The sequence below is a fragment of the Carassius carassius genome, chromosome 17, assembly GCF_963082965.1.
Source record: "Carassius carassius chromosome 17, fCarCar2.1, whole genome shotgun sequence".
Lineage (NCBI taxonomy): Eukaryota > Metazoa > Chordata > Actinopteri > Cypriniformes > Cyprinidae > Carassius > Carassius carassius.
Genome location: NC_081771.1, coordinates 2696472 through 2716060, shown reverse-complemented (window position 1 = coordinate 2716060; position 19589 = coordinate 2696472). Strand labels below are relative to the sequence as shown.

The following is a 19589-nucleotide window of genomic DNA, read 5'->3' as shown; positions in this document are numbered from 1 at the left end:
TAAACTTTCAGCCTCAGGTCAGACGATCTGTCACAGCCTGCTGGGTTGGTTGTCCAAACTTGTTAGTCTCAGAAAAGTTTACCACGCAGAGTTGCTGTGATAGTTTCAAATACTTCCCCATCTTCCCCCTGTAGCTTTTTGTGTAACCCTTGTAATTTTCTTAACTTTACTTCGCTAATCTTTACTCTGCACACATGTTTCAGATTTGGCCTACAGACGGAGCTCTACGCCTGTAGAGATGTATAGGAGCATACATTATAATCTTAGGCTCCATTTCAGCGTATTACGTCACTGAGTTTTACTGTTGTGCTCTCGTGAGACGCTGATTATGGTGAAGAGGTTTCACTGTTCACACTCATCGCTCTGGAATGTTGAATGGATTCTATTAGAATTCCTGGACGATGAAGAGGATGATGATGATGGCCTTCTAAGGTTCTGAGAACCATGCAGCATTTGACCTAATCCCTGGGTTTTACAGATGGTTTTAAATACAGTGATAAGCTCATATAATGAGTTACATAGATGTTTTGAATTATTAAAAAACATAGAACATTAAGATGATTGAAAAGCAGATTTTATTGCTTATTCCAAGTTTTTTTAATTAGCCTATTTTAATATTTACTTATTTTAATAAGCATATTTTACTAATGTTTACTTTAGCATTTAAATTGGCAGATTTTATAAATTATTCAAAATTTTTGTCTAAACTTTTAAAAACTACATTATTTTGTATTTTCCATTATTGAGTAGGCTATATAAGTATTTATTTTAATAATAAATAATAATTTAATAATAACAACAATGTAATAATAAATAATTTTAATAATATTTTAATTATTTAAAATATTATTTTCACATATTTAAATTAGTAACTGTGACACTAAACTTCCAAATATACATTTAGAAATTAGAAATAATTAACTACACATTGTAAATGTTACTAGTCTAATTATTTAATGAACGTTTACAAAAATATGCAATAATAAAGGAACACTTAGACACTTTTTGTGATGTGCAATTTAAGGAATGTCCTCTTCTTTTTTTTGCATTTGTCAAGAATAATTTTGCCTGTCACGTTAAATAAATAATCTGTACCATATTACGTTCCAGATATTATATAATCAACGATAATTGTTGGTGAAAACGTCATTACATTAATCCAAAGTTTATTTATACTTCAATGTACAGTAGCTCAAGTAGCCAGCTTTTCTCTTTGCTTCTCTACGGCCCGAAGTGGGCGGGTCTTTGGAGAAGTCCCCGCCCCCAGCCGTGTTGATTGACGCGCACCGTTGGCCCCTCCTTAAACTTTTTTTCCCTCCTTCGTTTTCCACTGAAGTGCGTGAATTTCATACCAAACCCATACTTCGCATTCCACCTATACTGTCAAACCGGGAGAAATATTACTGAAAACAATAGAACACCAAGATAAATATAACTTTAAAGAAATAAACCTCGTCCAGTTCTATCGGTAGAGGTGTTTCTCAATAAAGGTGAGTTTTAGATTCACTCGTTCCCTTTGTCTGATCGCGTTTTTCATGCCGCTCTAGCGAAGTTTTCAGATCTTTGTCATATTTCGCATTTTTCCTCGGAACTCCCTGCGTTGGGTGGGATGAGGGACAGAATTCCGTGTGGATATGCTGTGTTTGTACATGTGTGAGAGCGAGGAAGGCGATTTTAGTTTGATACACTGTAACTTTTTGCCTTTGAGTTAGACTTTTAAGTTTGAAACATTATTGCAACTAACGCTGCCATTGTTGCGTGTAGAAGTTGAGTCGAAAATGTCATGCTCGTCTGCTCAGGCTCTTATTTACTCTCATAGCATGATTTTGCAAACGCATGAGATTGAAAATAAAGAAAGAGGTTTTGTTGTTCCAGAGAATCTCCAGAGAGAAACGACAGAAGAAGTGTTTGGAGAGATCTTTCACCTCTTTTTCTACGTTATCAGGTAAGTGTGACTATGTTTGTTTCCTTTGACAGGCTCAAGACGTTTATTAGATTTAATATTTATTGTTTTCTTTTTTATTTGTTTTATTTATTGTCATTAGTGAGGTGATTTTAAGAGTATACAAGTACATTAAAAGTTATGTTTTTCATTTACAAAACTTCTTCTTTACGTGTGAAGGGAAAACAAATTACATTATTGGAAAAAGTCTAGTGTTGACTCCTTAACCTATATAAATAGCGTAAAAACATAATTAATTATAAAACGGGTTGATGGTTGATAACTGATTTCTTTGGAAACTTTTATAATTGCCTTCAGGCAATTTTCCATATTGTTAGCTACCATCCAGACTGATTTATCAAAACCGATTTTATTAGTTTTTATATTTTTGTATGGAATTTTATCTCAGTGTCTGAATACTATTGATTATAATATAATCATTATTTTTGTTGTATTAAAATATTTTGCCAATAAAACGATCAGATTCCCTCAGGTAAAACGATGACGTTGATTGATATTCCCGCCCAAACAGCTATCTTTCCTCAGATTGAGCGTTTCGATATTAACCCTTCTACCCTCTTTTTTTGTGTGCTATCCGGGATTTGTGACACTGTCAGTAATATCTTAAAAAAAAAAAAAGTAAGGTTACAGTTATGTGTAAAGTAATGTTTCTCATTATCTGTGATCTTTATGGCTAGATTCAACAAGTTGTACAGCTTTATATAGTTTCTATATTATATAGTTTATAGATTTTCCAACATCATATACTTTGCAAGCAGATTAAATACATTGTCTGAGTCTATTATTTTTTTAATGGGACAAATTTGACTTAAGGATCACTGGAGGATCCAGTTTTAGGACAACAAGAGGGTTAATGAATCTTATCAAACATTTCCACTTCATCTGTGTATTAATTTAATTTTTTCATGCTTCTCAGGGTGAGACTGAAGTATTTTGAGTTTAGTCCTTCACATGAATATGTTAATCTGTTATTAGTTCACCCCACACATATGTATTAAGTGAGTTTAATGATGCTCTCCACATTTTTGTGTTCTACGGAGTTACTATTAATGGACAGGTCTGGTTAAACAGAAATGCTGTACTTCAGGTTGAACTTAGTTTAGCCCAAACTGCCTCTTCAAGTTCTGCTGCTTGATTAGATTGTCTTATGTTTTCCCTCCTTTTAGAAAGGTTGGGCTTCTCAAGAAATGGTCGAAACATAGCTCGATATAGGTCAGGTTGTGTTTAGAAGTGATTGATGTTCTGTGTAATTTTTTTTTTATAGTGTATGTTGTATATACTTAAAGAGTCAGTACATAGACCAGATATTGTGTTCGTTTAAGTTTAGTCAACATTGGAAGTAACTAAAATGTGCTCCAATTAGTTTACTCCATTTTTTCGTTTACATTTTGATTTTAAAGCCAAATCTCAGCCAAATCTTTTTCTTGCTCTTAAGTCCAAAACTTTTTTACATTTTTGTGTTCTGAATTTTTTTTAGATGTTACCACTAGTGGTCGACGATATATTGTCAAGGCCTATATATTGGCTGATGTTTGGCTTTTTTCAAATATCGGCATCGGCCGATACATTTTTCTGCTTGCCCGATGTATTCGAGGCGGACTTTTATTTTGACGGCGCTGAGAAAAGCAGTGCCCACCTTCTTGTTCACTGTCATCATTAACAGTTCTGTCTAATATGGATAGAAGTCTGTCTAATAATCAGATAGAATGGCTACACAAGGAATTCATGTATGCAAAAAGTATTATAACAATTGCTTTTATATTATTAGTAATAGAAAGGCAAACATTATACTTTCTCGTTTGCCGTCAGCTTTAAGCAAATACACATTTATATAATTTAAACAAATCTTTGAATGGCTAATGAACATTTAATTTCACAAACCTTGCAAACTTAGTTGAATCCAGCCGTGAGATCTTGTGAAGTGTGCATTTTTATCCAGCGTTATCGCGTGTTCTCTGTGTGATGGTCAGTCCATTTGAATTGAATGCTTTGAACTTTAAACTCGTGATTTCAAATTATGCTGCACTTTATGCATTTGCTCTCTGTCAGATTCATGTCATTTTCACCGTGTGCTGTATGTAAAATGAGGGTTACCCTGGGTTCATTTGAAAAATATGATTCCCAATGCACCCAAACTTCCCAGAATACTGAGTGCCCTGTTGGTTGCAGTGTTTGCTTCCTTTTAATTATATTTTTATTAAATATGTATTTATTTATTTATGAAAAATATGTTGTCATCTAAAGTATGTTTATTTTACACATTTTTTTTTAATCCATAGTCAAATGATTTCAAATTTCTTAAATATTAATTGAAAAATAATAATTATATCTGCTTTATATCGGCTATCGGCCTCCCAAAAAAAACAATATCGGACGACCACTACCCTATTATTTGATTAACAACAAATGAGACCCAACAAGAGTTTGTTACAGGAAGTTTAGTCTAGTTTAGCTTGTGGCATGCATTACAGGAAGCCTGTCTTGGCATTTGCCACTTACATAAAATGTGCAATTTACAGTTAGTAATATATATATATATGTGACTCTGGACCACAAAACCAGTCTTAAGTGTCAATTTGTCGAAATTTAGATTTCTACATCATCTGAAAGCTGAATAAAAAGCTTTCCATTGATGTATGGTTTGTTAGGATCGGACAATATTTGGCCGAGATAAAACTATTTGAAAATCTGGGTGCAAAAAAATCTAAATACTGAGAAAATCGTCTTTGAAGTTGTCCAAGTGAAGTCCTTATCAATGCATATTACTAAACAAAAAATAAGTTTTGATATATTTATGGTCGGAAATTTACAAAATATCTTCATGGAACATGATCTTTTCTTAATATCCTAATGATTTTTGGCATAAAAGAAAAATTGATCATTTTGACCCATAAAATGTTTTTTAGGTTATTGCTAAAAATAGACCACAGAGACTTAAGACTGGTTTTGTGGTCCAGGGTCACATATATATTTCTCGGGTAAATATTTAAGCTTAAGCTGTCTAGTTTTAGTATTAGTTGTCCCCTAATGCAATTTTCATTAATCAGTATTGATGAAGATCGTATAATGGCATATAGTATTGATGAAGGCATATAATGCTGAAATTACACCTAATACAATGTAAAGATTGCAAAAGCACTTTTCTGAAATTAAAAGATTTCCAAAGTATTGTTTTGCACAGAATTCTAAATCAGAACTTGTTTTTTCCATGGACGATGTTTGCACTGGAACAGAGGTGATTTTCTATTCAGTTTATGCACAATTGTATGTTTTTCCCGATTGTTTTGAGGGCAACATGTTTTAAGCAAACACACTTTTTTGAGGGGTGAATTTAAACCGATGTCGTGCATTGCCTTTTATGGCTTCCGCGATGGGCCACATTTATTGTTCAGCTGCAAATTTGTGGTTCTCATATTCTGCAGACATCACAAACGAACCCTGAACTCCCCTTGCTGTCAGGCTTTGCCGAACGAAGACACGTAATTTAATTGTCTGCTTTTGCTCTCCCGCTCTAAATAGAGCTTTACTGTTTAATAAGCTAACAAATCAGTTCTAATGATTTGTTTGTTCTTGCGCTGAGCTCTCAATCCAGTCCCCAAATCAGTCCTGAAGTTTGCAATCATCTCCACGGCATTTCTAGCAGTTCTCGATGCAGAAAGTCCAGAGCGTATCCTTCTTGAGAGTGTGCGATCAGAGCAGATTGTTTGTGCCATGTGTGTTTATGTTGCTCGCCAGTTGACAGTTCCTTTAGCTGGTTTGTGTTAAGGGCCCAGCTGAGAGCTTAATGAGCCTCTTTCCATTTGTGTGAACCTTTTAGCACCCGCCGCAGAAGTGGCTCTCCAAATGGTGACCACTTATCTGTCTGTCAACAGAGCTCTGAACAAATATCTGGCTGTGTGTTTTCAAGCATTTGGGAGAAAGAGAGCATCTTACATGATGCACTGCCTTTTGCCCTCCTCACTGCCTCATGTTTGCAGAAGGAAACATTTTATACGATCTTCAGTTTCCCAAAATGTAATTCTTCCCTTTTAAATTAAAGTCCTTTTCCATGTCGCGGTCGAAGGAGCCTGAGGCGAGATGCAAGCCAAAGCACACACAATGTGTCGCTATGCTTTATTAATTATGATGGAGAAACGGCTCATGGAAGCGTGTTTACATTGCGCTGAAAATGATTGCCCACTCTCGGGACACTTGTTTACATACATTTCCTGCCCGAGGCATTGGCAGATAAGATTTTTTTGGCTTCTCCATGGCCGTTTTCGACTCGAGGGAGGGGCGAGCTGTGGGCTAGAACAGTATAGCCTTTGTTTCTGTCTGTCTGAAGTTGCTAGACTTTCCAGTTGTTCTTGAAACCAACTGTTTGTTGCAGTGTTCATGCGGCAGTCAGCTACGCTCCGTGCAAACGTGCACCTGAGTTGTATCTAATCTAATAATCTGAAAAAGGAAGGAAAGTTGATTATTTTTGGCCTTCTGTCTAGTGGTTGCATTTATTTGTCATTCTTTATTAAGAAGCTCTTTCATGTGATGGTTATCAGAGTCTGACAATCATTACAGGGAACATTGTTGCCATTTTTATCATTGGCAACATTTTATCATTTTTAGTAATATATTTTGAATTAACTTATACATAGTGCTCATACTTAGTATTAGTAATTCAAACAAAACCCAAAACCTAAGCATTATATTGGAATTTAGACACACATTGTTCCAAACCTGTATTACTATTTTGATTAATGAAAGTCAGTGGGGTCCAGTTTTTTGTTTAGACCCCATTTAGTTTTTGAAATATTATCATTTGTTTTTTTTTCACAGAAGAAAGTATGTTGTTTTGGTTTGGAACAACATGTTGGTGAATAAATGATGACAGAATTTATAGTTTTTGAGTGAACTAGCCTTTTGATTTTGATGTATAACTTGTCTCGCACCATTTGTGCCAGGGAGATTGACGATGTTTCATATAATGCGGCGTATTAAAGAAATGTGTGGTATTACTGTCAGGGAACGGACTTGATGATTTTCTCCTGGCTTATGATGAAACGGAAGAAAAATTCCCCTAAATCTATCTTGAAGGAGGGATTCTTTGACTTGCACCAGTACATATCCACCTAGCAATTACCCAAAACACCCTAACATTGCACTTTGTAAGAAACAATACATTTTCTTTGATAAATCTGTTATTGTTTTGTTTATATTATCAAATGCATCTTCTCTTGTTTTGGATTTTAAAAAACATGTTTAAAATGTAGATGCAACTAATTGATTTAGCTTTTTGGGTAATTTGTCTTTTATACTTTTGCCATATTTGATTTGGAAATCAAATATGTTAAAAGATAAGTTTTGATATTATCTTAATAATCAAAAATCAGATTGCAAATATAATTTGTACACAGTAAAAATAAAAAGTTCAAAGTAAATAACAGATGTTTGGAGTACGTTTTACAAGAAAATTCTATTTCATTCTTTAAAATGTCAATTTCATTCGAATGAAAATGTTTAATTGCTGTTTCTTTGTAGTTACTTGAAATTCCTGAGTGAGTGAAAACTGTTTCTACACCAAATCTTTGTTGGTTTATGAGCTTGAGTAGGTTGTATCTATGTCTTCCTCTGTTTTTGGCATAGAACTGTGACTCAGAGATCAGCACATGGGGCCTCTTTCTCTCTTCCATCCCAAGAGTCATGTGAGCATTCGTCTCTTTATGCATGTCTTTTCGGTTTTCGTGGGGTTTGGCTCGAGCCCATGCCTCAGCCACTAAATGACCAAGTCAGGCAAGAGCACTCCCTCACAAATTCGACTGACGATTTTCCGCGGAAAGTGCTGAATCAGACGTTCGAGCGAGTCCTCTGGCACATGCGGTGCTCTTTGTGTCAGTCTTTCCTCTGCTGACTAAATCAGGACTAGAGTAAACCATATGGAGAGATCTGAGAGCAGACCCAGTGGATAATGTTGAAAGTCAGGAATCAGGGTTAAGGGTTATTTAATCGAGGGTTATTTACACGAGGTGCTACTGTTCATGTAAAGACTGTAGTGCTTTTAGTAGAGTAAGAGCCTTTTATCCCTAAATTCACTCTCTGTCTTGGTAATTTTACAGTATTTCTCATCTGTCGAGCAGCTCTCTCTCACAGGCTCTTCAACAGCTTTGATTGTTTCCTGAGTGCCGAGCCAGAGAGGAAGTAAGAGGAAGTTATTGGAGGAGAAGGGTAGAATTTATTAGAGCTAAACACAGAGAGGGAAAGAAAGTGAGCGGGTGAATGAAAGTGATTGGGGAGTTGGAGAATGGTCGAAAGAGATAATATGCAAGAGAGATAAAAGGGTTTAGTGTCTTAGACAAGCTAATAGTCCTGCAAGGGTGTTGAAGCGACGTCTTGCCACAGACTTTAAAACAAAAACTCACTGTTATTTCTAGGAGGACAGGGTTCTGACCCGCAGGACTTGATTAAATGGTATCAAGCATGATTAAGATCACATCTGAGGCTCTGAACATATCTAAGCAATTACGTGTAAGCAGATATTACTAGCTAAACAAACTTTATCATGCATTGTTCTGAAGCGTCCAGTGATTAACTGTTTAAGTAAGCAATAATGTATGTCAAGTATGTACAGTGGGGTTGCACATACACGGAGTTGACCCAGTTTTACTTTTATGTAGCGTATGAAATTCTGACTCTATTTCTTTTCAAATGGTACCAATTTATACCATATAGTTTTTGGTAATTAGATTTTTTTTTTAATTCATCATTATCATTAATATTGGACAATGCCTGAGCATTTCCCTTTATACATTTTAATTTTCTTTTGTCGTCATCTGATGCTAACTTCAAGTTAATCGTTTAAAGACCAAAAACTTTGGTTAAATGTAATCTTGTCAAATCTCAAAATGAGCATAATTTTTTTTTTATTCTGTACACTGAAGTTCCAATGCCTATTTAGCATTTTAAATGGTTGATTTTTAGTTGTTTTTTAAATGTATGTAGACATAGAATAAACTGAATAAATAGCAAATATTAAATATTATTTCTATACTATTACACTATTTATTGAATATTGGCCATAACATAACTTTAATTATTTGCCTGAATTTTAATATTGGTGCATTGCATTTTTGAACAAATGCAATTTTTAACTTATAAGAATGTCAAGCCTACACTCTTTGGACTTCTGTATATTAGTTGTATGCTGATTTCTAAAAAATTATACAATTTTTAGGCTTTTTAGGTAGTAAAACAAAGCACTGAGTATATGTAGTTCTAGTCAAACTAAGTTGACCTTCTAAGATTGGCCACCCATAGGTTTCATGATGGTCATTTCCTGGTGTGTGGCCTTGGGTCATGAAGACCTGGTGTGTAGACCATCAAAGCCAATGAGTTAATATAGAGAAACAGACTAGCGTGAATGGCAGGTTTGCCAATGTTTGTCACTCTTGGGCCCACGTATATCCGTTCCTTCAGACATGTTCAGACTTGGGCTGCCGCGAAGATCATGTGAACAGATAATGAAATGTGAGAAGAAAAAAAAAGCTTGAACCAATCACATTCTCAGATTTTGATTAACCCACCCATCAGGTTTGCATACACAGTATGCTTTGCCATAAAAATCAGTGTTTTTTTTCCAAGTAAGTGCTTTCTAATAATCCTCATTTGCCAGTCACAAAAGACAAAAGTGATGCTGGAAAGATGCCACTTCCCAAGAATAGCCTGAGTCATACTCTCTCAGCCTAGTTAAAGAGGTTATCTTCTGCTTAGATGAATCATCCCAAGTAAGGGATGGTCTGACATGAGTCTCCTCTCAAGTATAGTAAGTGCAATTCATGAGCTTTTGGCCGTAGTTGGAAATCACTGTCGGACAATGAGGAGACGCTCTAAACGTCTTTATCTGTAATTTGAACCCAACCAGCAGCTGCTGCTACACTTGTCCAGCCCTGTTGTTCTCTCACCACTGACTGCGTGTGTGTTTTCGAAGGAGCTGAATACACTGAAGAGTATTCGGTGTGTATGCTCTTGCGTGAGTGAAGGGGTGTGTACAACACGCACTGCTCGGAGGCTGCTCGTAGGGATACGTTCCCTGGGGGCGACTATTGCCAACAAGTGTTCCAGCTGCAACAGTTTCCTAACAAATCTCACATTCTAAGTTGCATTCGACAGGAAAAACAGTTGGAAGACATTTGTTAAAAGATCTTTGAACATTGGTTCAAATACTAAAAAAGGGAAATCTTGCTCTTGTAAAGTCTTTAATTCTAAATCATGTTGCCCTCACTCTTAAAAAAAATTAAGGCACAAGAAGGAGGTTTTTGCATCTGTGCCATAGAAGATCCACCTTGGGCTCCTCAGAGAACCTTTAGTTAAACAGTTCTTAAAAGGACCATTTTTTTCTTAGAGTAAAGAACATTTAAAAAAAATGAAAGAACCCTATTTCCATCATAAAGAACCTTGCAGAGTTTCGGATAAGGTTCTTCATGGAATCATTGGTGCCAATAAAAGAACCTTTATTTTTAAAGTGCAGGCTACACTCTTTAAAAGAAGGTTCTTTTTTTGGTATTGATGGTTCCATCAAGAACCTTTAAAATCCATGAAACCTTTCGAAAGTTTATCGAAACCTTTTTGGATTATAAAGAACCTTAGAAAGGTTCCATGGATGTTAAAGGTTCTTTATAGAACTGTTGATGCACTAAAGAACCTTTATTTTTACCAGTGCAGGTTAGTTATGACAGCAGGTCTTCTATATCTCTGTGTTTGTGTTCATATCTGACAGGGGTGTCCAACAGAAGGAAAAACAAAAGGTAGGTTCTGGTTGTTAGGGTTTGCTCCCATTAACTTTCACCGCATCCCTTATTTTGCTGGCAGGTCAGCATGAAGACCTCCCTTCTGGACAGGATCCTCCACTCGCTTGTTTCCCTCCAAAAATGTCCGCCTGGGGATGACTAACGCGCAGATGGACTCCAGCGCTCGCTCCATACGCTGGAAAGTCCCTCTGCTCCCCTGTCAGTTAGCGGAGACCCTGAAATGTTATAAGATGACTTATTGAGACTAGAAGAGACTTTATAAAAGCCAAGATGTGGAGATGCAGGATGTGTTATGTTGGGAGCTTCTTTGAGAAACCTTGCAGATTTACACGAATGGGATTGTGATTGTGACAGACTGACTTCTCGTAAAATAGTTTTGAGATAATGGAAAGTCCAGATTTGGATTAAATCCCACAGTTGAGTCATGAATCTCTCTCTGATTAACCTGATTTCTCCTGAGAACACTACATTTCTTGGTAAAATAGTATGATGTTTAAACTGATAAATATGATCACATTTCTACTTTTGTCCGTATTTATTATATTTCTGTTTATTCTGTTCTATTTCTTTAGTATAAAAAAAAAAAAAGACTTCATTGTATGTATGTATATAATACATACACACACATCCAATGAAAGACAATGGATTTTTCTATATATATATAGAAATAGAGGGGAATGGGTTATATGTAGTTCAATAAGTTTATTGTAGGTCTATACTATTTTTGATTTAAGATTGGTTTTAGTTTGATATTATAAATGTCCAATTTAGTGTTGTTATGGTACCAAAATTTCAGTATTCGGTACCGATACCAGTGAAAATCTACGGTTCTCGGTACCAATTTCGGTACAAAAGGAAAACACAAAAATATGCTAATTAAAAAAAAAAACTTTTAGCACTAAAAATAAAACCAATGCCATTCTTTATACTTATTTACAATTGTGTTTAAAGTTTTTCTATAAGTTAAATAATTATGAAAAACAGTAAACAAGTTTCACCCAAATTTAATTTGTCTTTTAATTTATGAAATTTAAACACATTTTATTTATGGTATATAAAGGGGATTTTCTATTAAAATTAAAACATGTAAGAAATATTGTGATTTATTTCTTTAAAAAATAAAGTTTTATAAATTTTTTCAACAGTAGTAGCAGTATCACATACATTTTACTAAATAATAGTAATATTTCTAGCACAATGCCTTTATGTAAAAATTAACTTTTAGGCCTAATGAATGCATATTTGTCATTTTAACTGAACTTAAAACTGGTGGTGATGCTTAAGATATTTTTGGTCATTGATGGTTTCTGTAAAAAAAATAGTAATAGATCATATTAATTATTATTTATAATAATTATTATTAAAAGATAATACTACTACTAATTCTGCTATCATACTAATGTATATCCAATGCACTATGAATTGATGAGCTGCTGGGTTCATGAATATTAATCACGTTGTCTACGTTCGGTCAAACTGATTTGCTGAAATCAAAACAGGGACGGTACAAAATCAGCGCCAGCCAATGAAATTGCCATTTGCGCATTAGCTCCGCCCACTACCGGAGAAACCGGTATGTCTTCTGCTTGTTCAAAAATGAATATGAATAATTCTAAATGAACTACATTACAGGAAAAGACAATAAAGAATAGTTTACATATAGCGTGTCGATTCAGCGTGGTAAGACTCTCGCTCTCTCTCTCTTTTGCATGTGTGAGAAACTGAAAAGATCGCTTGATGGAGAGAGAACTCTGAAGTTTAGATGCTAAAATTAATGCAAGCGTCACGCGCTTCAGTCTATGTAATAAACAAACCCGCACGTCTCTGCCATTCATTAATTCACACAGAGACGCGCAGAACACGGATTCATATTTCAAACAACTTTTGCGGCTTAACATTTACAGATACTGGTCCATATGGAGATTTGATTTGATTAATTTATGCTAACTTTGACAAATTCTATGACTGTCCATATTAAAATGTAAGTTTCATTTTCATGACTGCATTTTGAAATTCCGTCCTCGTTTTCTGCTTCGCGGAAATCATAGCGCTGAACCGGGTTTGAACGGGACCTCGGTACTACCGGTGCTTAAAGAAACCTGGTACCGTCACATTTAAATTTTTTTAGTACCGACTTGGTACCAAAGTACCAGGTCTTTTGACAACACTAGTCCAATTCAAAAGTTTTTGGTTATCTGCTTTGAAGTGTAAATTATATTTTGAAGCTGATAACCAAGCTACAAAATACAGCAATTTATAATTGATAATTTTAAGTAGTTTTGGTTCAAATTAAATTGACTTGCTGGATGATTTCACATTTCTAATTTGTTTTCATGCAACATAAATGATAATGGTTGATTTTTTTTTTTTTTTTTTTTTTTTTTTATCTGTGTATTTTATCCCTCTCATTTTGTCACAGAGAATGATGGGAAATGTAGTTTGGTAACACAAGTGTGTTTCTTCATAAACCAAGCTTTATTGCTATTCTTCATCAGCAGTACATAATATGTACTAGCTAAATTATACGTAAACTACAGTTTATTACGATAATTAGCAATTATTTCCACCGTTTAATCAGCATGCTTGCAGCTGAATTCACCATTCACCATATGTTCAGTCCTGTGTTTCTTGTACATGTGTATCTTGTGTGTGACCACAATGTCTGACTTTGAGTCATAAACAACCTCTCTGAGAGGAAAATCCAAAAAGGCCACCAAGTAAACCTCAATCAGTGCCCCTTTCCTGGAACGGCCGAATGACTAAGTCTTTATGATTCTGGTAAGAATAGTCTGGCAACTTCTGTCCCCCCCGAACTCCTCCATAAGTCCATGCCAGATTCCATGGTTGGAAGTGTCAGCTTGGGGAAAAACTGGCTGTAAGTCCATGTTTTGTAATTGATATTAGATCATACTGAAGTAAGTTTCCTTGGGTTTTCTCCTACAGAGATCGTGAGGAATCCGGTCAATCATGGCTGGAGCCAACTCAGTACTTCAGCCGACAACAATACGTACTGTGTTGGAGCTCTGTGAGATAGTGGGCAGGGAGGGCTTGTGTTCATTCAATGGGCGTCTGAATGAATGTGTGTGCTGCATGGCTTTCACTGCATTATTTACATTCCTGGACCACATGGAAATTCTTCAGCATTATATACTGACTTCGAGCTCTGTTTGGTTCAGGAGGGAGAAAGAGAAGGCGGGAAAGAGGAGGTTGTGCGCCTGTGTCGGACTAAATATGTGTGCCATGCCATTCAAAGTTAAGACCCAGCTGCCGTATGGGAAAATGAAGTTTGTGTGTTTGCATCGTCTGCATCCCATGGAGCTAAATGGCTTTCAGCGTTGCAGGATGAGCGTGTTTGTTTTGCAACAGATGTTTTTCAGTTGTGTCCGTCTGGCCTTATTCTTGCTCACTTGCCATGTCTCTTTTTGAAAGAAACTGAAAGTTAATGTTTGCAATGTTGCTTTAAGATGAAAGGGTGAGATAGAGGGAGAACACACTGCCAGATGTTAGTTGCAATTAGTATTAAAATAAACCCTTTTTCTTTGTTCTTTGTTGCCAAGGCATTGCATCAGTGTGTTTTGCAACTGCTGGTTTGTTTCTTTTATATATTTGTTCCTTCGGGACACCATTTTGGGAATTTGAATTTAGAACTTTTTAGGCATTTATTATTTGCTACCACTATGGGATTAGCATAAAAAGTACACACACACACACACGCACATACATACAGTTATACATGGTTAAATAATTAAAATGTGTTTTTATTCACTTATCAAAGTACCAAACATTATCACACACACACACACACACACACACACACTTATTTATGCATGTTTGTTATTCACTTGAATAATTACACACACACACTCATATTTATGTGTGTAATTTTTATATGTATGCAATTTATGTGTGTTATTTTTTTTTATTTATTCAATGTTTTACTTGTTTTTTTGTACTTGTATTATTTGTATTATTTATTGTTTTAATCTTCTTTTAAACTTTTTTTACAGCTCCTGGTTTGTCTCCTTACTTTTAATCTTTTTTTTTCAGTTCATTACCACACTTAAAAAAGAGTACCATGGTTTTTGCATAAAAATAAGCCATGGTGATTTTATTCTAGCATGACGTTTATACCAAGACAAGGCAAATTTATTTGTTTAGTGCTTTTCACTGTACACATTACTTCAAAGCAGATTAAAAAAAAAATCATGTTAATGTTAATAATATTTCAACACCACATGTCTTTGAAGTAACCCACAGTAAAGTTCTTCAATGTGCCATAGTGTGTGAATTTGGTATTAGTTTTAATTTTTGCATTGATAAGTCACATACAGGTCACTCTCCCGCTGTTAGTTAACTAGCTCTTTCTTTATCAGGAGTGCCGAGAACGCTCAAGTCCCCAGGCGTGCTGATGTTGCAGTTTGTCCAAAACAATCCCACTGTTTTTCAGCCTCCGAATGGATGTCTAAATTGGTCTGTCCTCCCCTCCCTCTGCTTTGCCCCCCCCCCCCACAACACCCCTTGACTCCAGCACTCCTCCCTCCTTCACCTCCCCCTCCCCCTCCCCTCATCCTTTGCTCGCCTATCCTTATTTGGACCGAGTGCTTGGGAGCGTAGGGTGGTGAAGAGAGTAGAGCGAGGGGGGGCTCAGTTGACATAAGGGAGAGAGAGCAAGAGAGAGAGAGAGAACTAACACCGCACTTCCTTAATAAGGACATGTCTGGAATTTAAGCCCAACTCTCCAATAGAACGGCTTCTCCGCGCTCCCTGTGCACACACTCGTCTCTCACCCTCTCCCCCAGTGTGCACACACATGCTAAATGGAGAACTTTTTCAAAGCATGCAGTCGTGTCTTTTTTTACTCAAAGTTTGCTCGTTTGTGTTACCTCACATAATGTGTATTTAGATTTGGTGACATGGCAGAAATCACTGCGTATAGATTTGTAGAGTATGATATAGTTAGTGGTGAGCAGCAATCAAAATTTCTGAATGTGTTCATGATTTTGGCTGGTGGTTTTATTGATGACACCATTTGTGATGCCAGTATTAATAAAAAAATAATTTTCATTAATTGAAAGTAAGCTAAAATATAAATATTAGATGAAAATCCCAAAATAAACGTGCCTTGGCAACTAACTAAAATAAGTTCACCATACGTGCTAAAATTACTAAAACTAAAATAGCAAATTAAAAGCTCAGCTTAATATAAAGCTATGAATTAAAAATTAAAAACTAGTAAAAGTTAAGGGACACAACAAAGTTACTAAAACTCAAGCTAAAATTAAAATGAACACTGAATTTTTTTTATATATATATTCCCAAAGAGACCTTCTTTCCTTTTTGCTGAATGACTGAATTGTTTGTTAATGCAATCTTTGAGGTAACTAGTAGTGATTTGCATTTTACACCTTTTTCCGATTACACTGGAAATTTACACAAGGTTATAAAAGCTAAAAAAAATTATAATAATACAGATACAATCCAAATACAAAATGAATGTTAATATCCATAAGTATGCACTAATGAAATCAGCGTGAATCACCTACAACACCCTAGCGTTGTGGCACTACGTTTTCTACATTTATTTTGCTTTAATTCTAGATCATAGTCTTTATAACTCAATTTTGACTGTTTTGTATTATACGCCTAATACAGTGTAGCTCAGACTTGAGGTTAAATGTTTGCAGTGTGTGACTGAATAAAAATCTGTACAGGACAATTTATGTTTGAGAAACTTATGTGTAATTGTTTCAAATGTTGGTTCTACTGCAGGTTTAGACATTTTGTAACTTCTCTGGGGAACATCCAGTGACTGTGACTATCATGATTTCACAGGATGAATGGTGTTGCATGTCACCTGAGAGGCAAATGCAGTTTGGAAATGCATTGCTAATTGTCCTCCCTGCAGCGTTAGATTGGGCTGAGGTCTGAGGCTTGCAATGTCGAAAAGTAATTAGGCCGCTTCCATATTCCAATGCTCTCCCGGCCGTTGTTTTGCTCATTCTGTGTCTTTGGGCTGCCAAGTCAAGCTTATTCTTTCAGTGTGCGTGTAACCAGAGCGTTTGAATATCCCCAAAGGATAGTCTCAATCGGAGTCGGCCGTATTTACCCAAGCTGCATTTTTTCATCAACATCAGCAGAAAGTGAAATAAAAGAATGAAATATGTGGGCACACCAGTGACTCCTGGGACCCGATCCTCATGAACAATACCATGCGAAAAAGAGGCAGCCTGAAAAACGCTTAAGATCCCTTAACCATTTTCAGACATTTAGACGGCCACATTGGACCGCGTGCTCCCAACCACAAGCATTTTTGCAGGCTAGTCCTAATTGTCTAATCCTTTTAAATGGAGCTTTATATAATGTTGAAAATTCATTTGTCATTTTGGAAGCGTTTGAAAATAGGAAATGGTAATAAGAGTCATAGTTGCTGCTGTCATCATCAGCCAGTGCCCAAAACTGTGGGTGCACACGACTAAATGGAGCGGTTTTGAAAGAGGATTTATTTGCTTAATCTTTATGTCCACAATAAAGTAACATTCTCTTTCTCTCTGCCTCTCTTTCCTCGTTTCATTCTTGCAGTACTTGTGTAGTGTGGGGGCTCGTGGCAGGGCCTGGTAGGAGCCGGCACCATTGCGTCCAACAAGTGGAGTGCCAACGGCAGCCCGGAGCAGGGGCTGGAGGATGGGGGTGATGAGCTGGACAAGGCCATGGATGGAGACGCCGAGGGCGTGTGGAGCCCTGACATCGAGCAGAGCTTTCAGGAGGCACTGGCTATATATCCGCCCTGTGGACGGCGCAAGATCATCCTGTCGGACGAGGGAAAGATGTACGGTAAGTGAGCTTGCAGTGCATTCGTGTGCCGAAGGAAAAGTTCTGATGCATAAAATCCTTTTACATCAATATTTGACAAGTCCAGGGCTTAAGGCTAAGGATTTCTTCTACTAGACCGGTTTATAGCACAAATTTTTCTACTGGCCAAAATGTCAAATTTTTACTTGCCCTGCCAACATTTTCACTGGCCCTGCCAAAAAAATGTAAAGTTAAATTTCAATACCACAGCAAAAAACACTAGCCAAAAATAAATAGAAATATAAAGTTCAATCATATTATTAAAGACAACTAGTGAACAGCCAGTAAATAAGAATAAATGAGCATATTACAATATAAAGCACAATTAAAAATATAACACGGAGATGGAAATAAAATGATGCTTTAGGTTTTATGCATGTAGATGATCAGGTACAGAAACTGAAAAATCACATAAAATAACACTGTGTTTCACTCTTGATTTTTCAATAATTTGAAATTAGAAGCTACCACTGCATTAAAAAAGTGCAATGTTTGATTTATATTAGACTGTATAATTTCAAAACCTGAAGCAAAAACGGAATGGCCTGCTTTTGTGAAATGTTGCTACATAAAACATCTGCATGAAATAGAAACTGCAAACTGGCTGAATGAGATGAAAGGTCACTCTCTGCCAGCAGGTGGTGCTTATGGAACAGTAAAACAGCGTTTCCTTAGTTACTACTGTAAACACAGCAGCGCTGTGTGTATTAACACTAATTTAAATTCATTATACGAAGCCAAGATGAAAAGGAAAAAACACTATGTAAACTTTTCTCAAAACAGTCAGTTCCCCTCAGAAACGAATTCAATTTTATCTTCCTATATTTCGGTCATTTTGAACCGTGATCTTGTTATAAATTCTACTCTTTGATTTTCAGTTTTTGAAGTGCAATGAGCAGCGAAAGAGAACTTATTTCACTATATGTGCATTCTGTCAGAAAAGGCATTGCTCACAGAACTCGGGAGTATTGTCTTTGCAAGTTCGTAAACGCAATACTTAAGTACTTTAGGAGAAAGCAAACAGCTGAGAAAGAAAACATTTAAAAGTATTGGAACTGGGCAGCTCTTAAATTGACAGCAGTCTAATATTCCTTCTGTCTGTCATTCATGTTAATCAGACAACAAAAGGAAAGAATATGAAGAATATGCTGTTTTTATACATTTGATTTACTTTATACAATGTATGTTGCATTTCTTATTTATTTGTTCTACTGTAGTTTTTTGTCCTGTCGCTTGCAATTAGTTTCTTATTATTATTTAATCACTGACTGTTTACTTTTTGTGATTTTAGCTAACAAATTGATTTATTAGATATCAGGGCATAATTATTGCCTTTAAAACGTCTGCCACCCAAACTGAATTTTGCAGGAACTTCACATTGTATTCATCAATGAAAGAGAATTTAAAAACACACACTGTTCAACTGCCGAGATCCTATTGCTGCAGTGCAGTTTTTGTGATGGAGGTTTTTTTGTGCATTTGATGGTTGCAAGGCAAGTGTTTCTAGATAGAATGGCTTATGGGAGGGGTTGCAAAAAGTGGGATTGAAACTAGAGAAAAGATAAAAGGGCGGGAGATAATGGGCTGATAGAGCCGAGTTGTTATACCCGTCACGCTTCCATCCATGTACAAAATCCACTCGAGGATCACTTTGTGCATACCTTTGTGAATAAATCCGTGTATGTGAACGCATTCATGAAGCATCATAAAATGCATCATGCTTGTATGCCATCTGCTCTCTTACGTAATCACGAATTAAGTCATGCTGAAATAGCCATTCACTAGTAGCCGTCAATGGCTTCATATTATGATGTCGGTTTTTTTCGATAAACGTAGGTTCTCGTTCACTAATACACCCACGTACTTTACAAACAGACGTCTTAGCCAGCAGTTGTATTTCCCAGAGCACATAAAACAGGCCTATACTTGTCCTGGAGCAACTCTGTGGACTACATGACTGACAGAAGAAAGGTTTCTCAAGAACATATCACTCTTTCTGT

General features: G+C 36.1%; 1 protein-coding gene across 4 annotated transcripts in view; it reads left to right on the top strand.

Moving 5' to 3' along the window:
- The first annotated feature begins 1319 nt into the window (after positions 1–1319).
- LOC132160746 (transcriptional enhancer factor TEF-5-like) overlaps positions 1320–19589 on the top strand; it is a 41790-nt gene continuing 23520 nt past the window's right edge. For 2 of the 4 annotated variants that reach the window (XM_059570419.1, XM_059570416.1), the window contains exons 1-3: positions 1321–1490; positions 1876–1945; positions 17320–17571. In XM_059570419.1, the coding sequence (XP_059426402.1) occupies positions 17448–17571 (124 nt within the window). In that variant the 5' untranslated portion in view covers positions 1321–1490; positions 1876–1945; positions 17320–17447. Of the gene's footprint in view, positions 1491–1875; positions 1946–17319; positions 17572–19589 lie in introns of all 4 variants that reach the window. The other 2 variants (XM_059570417.1, XM_059570418.1) reach the window with 2 other exon arrangements.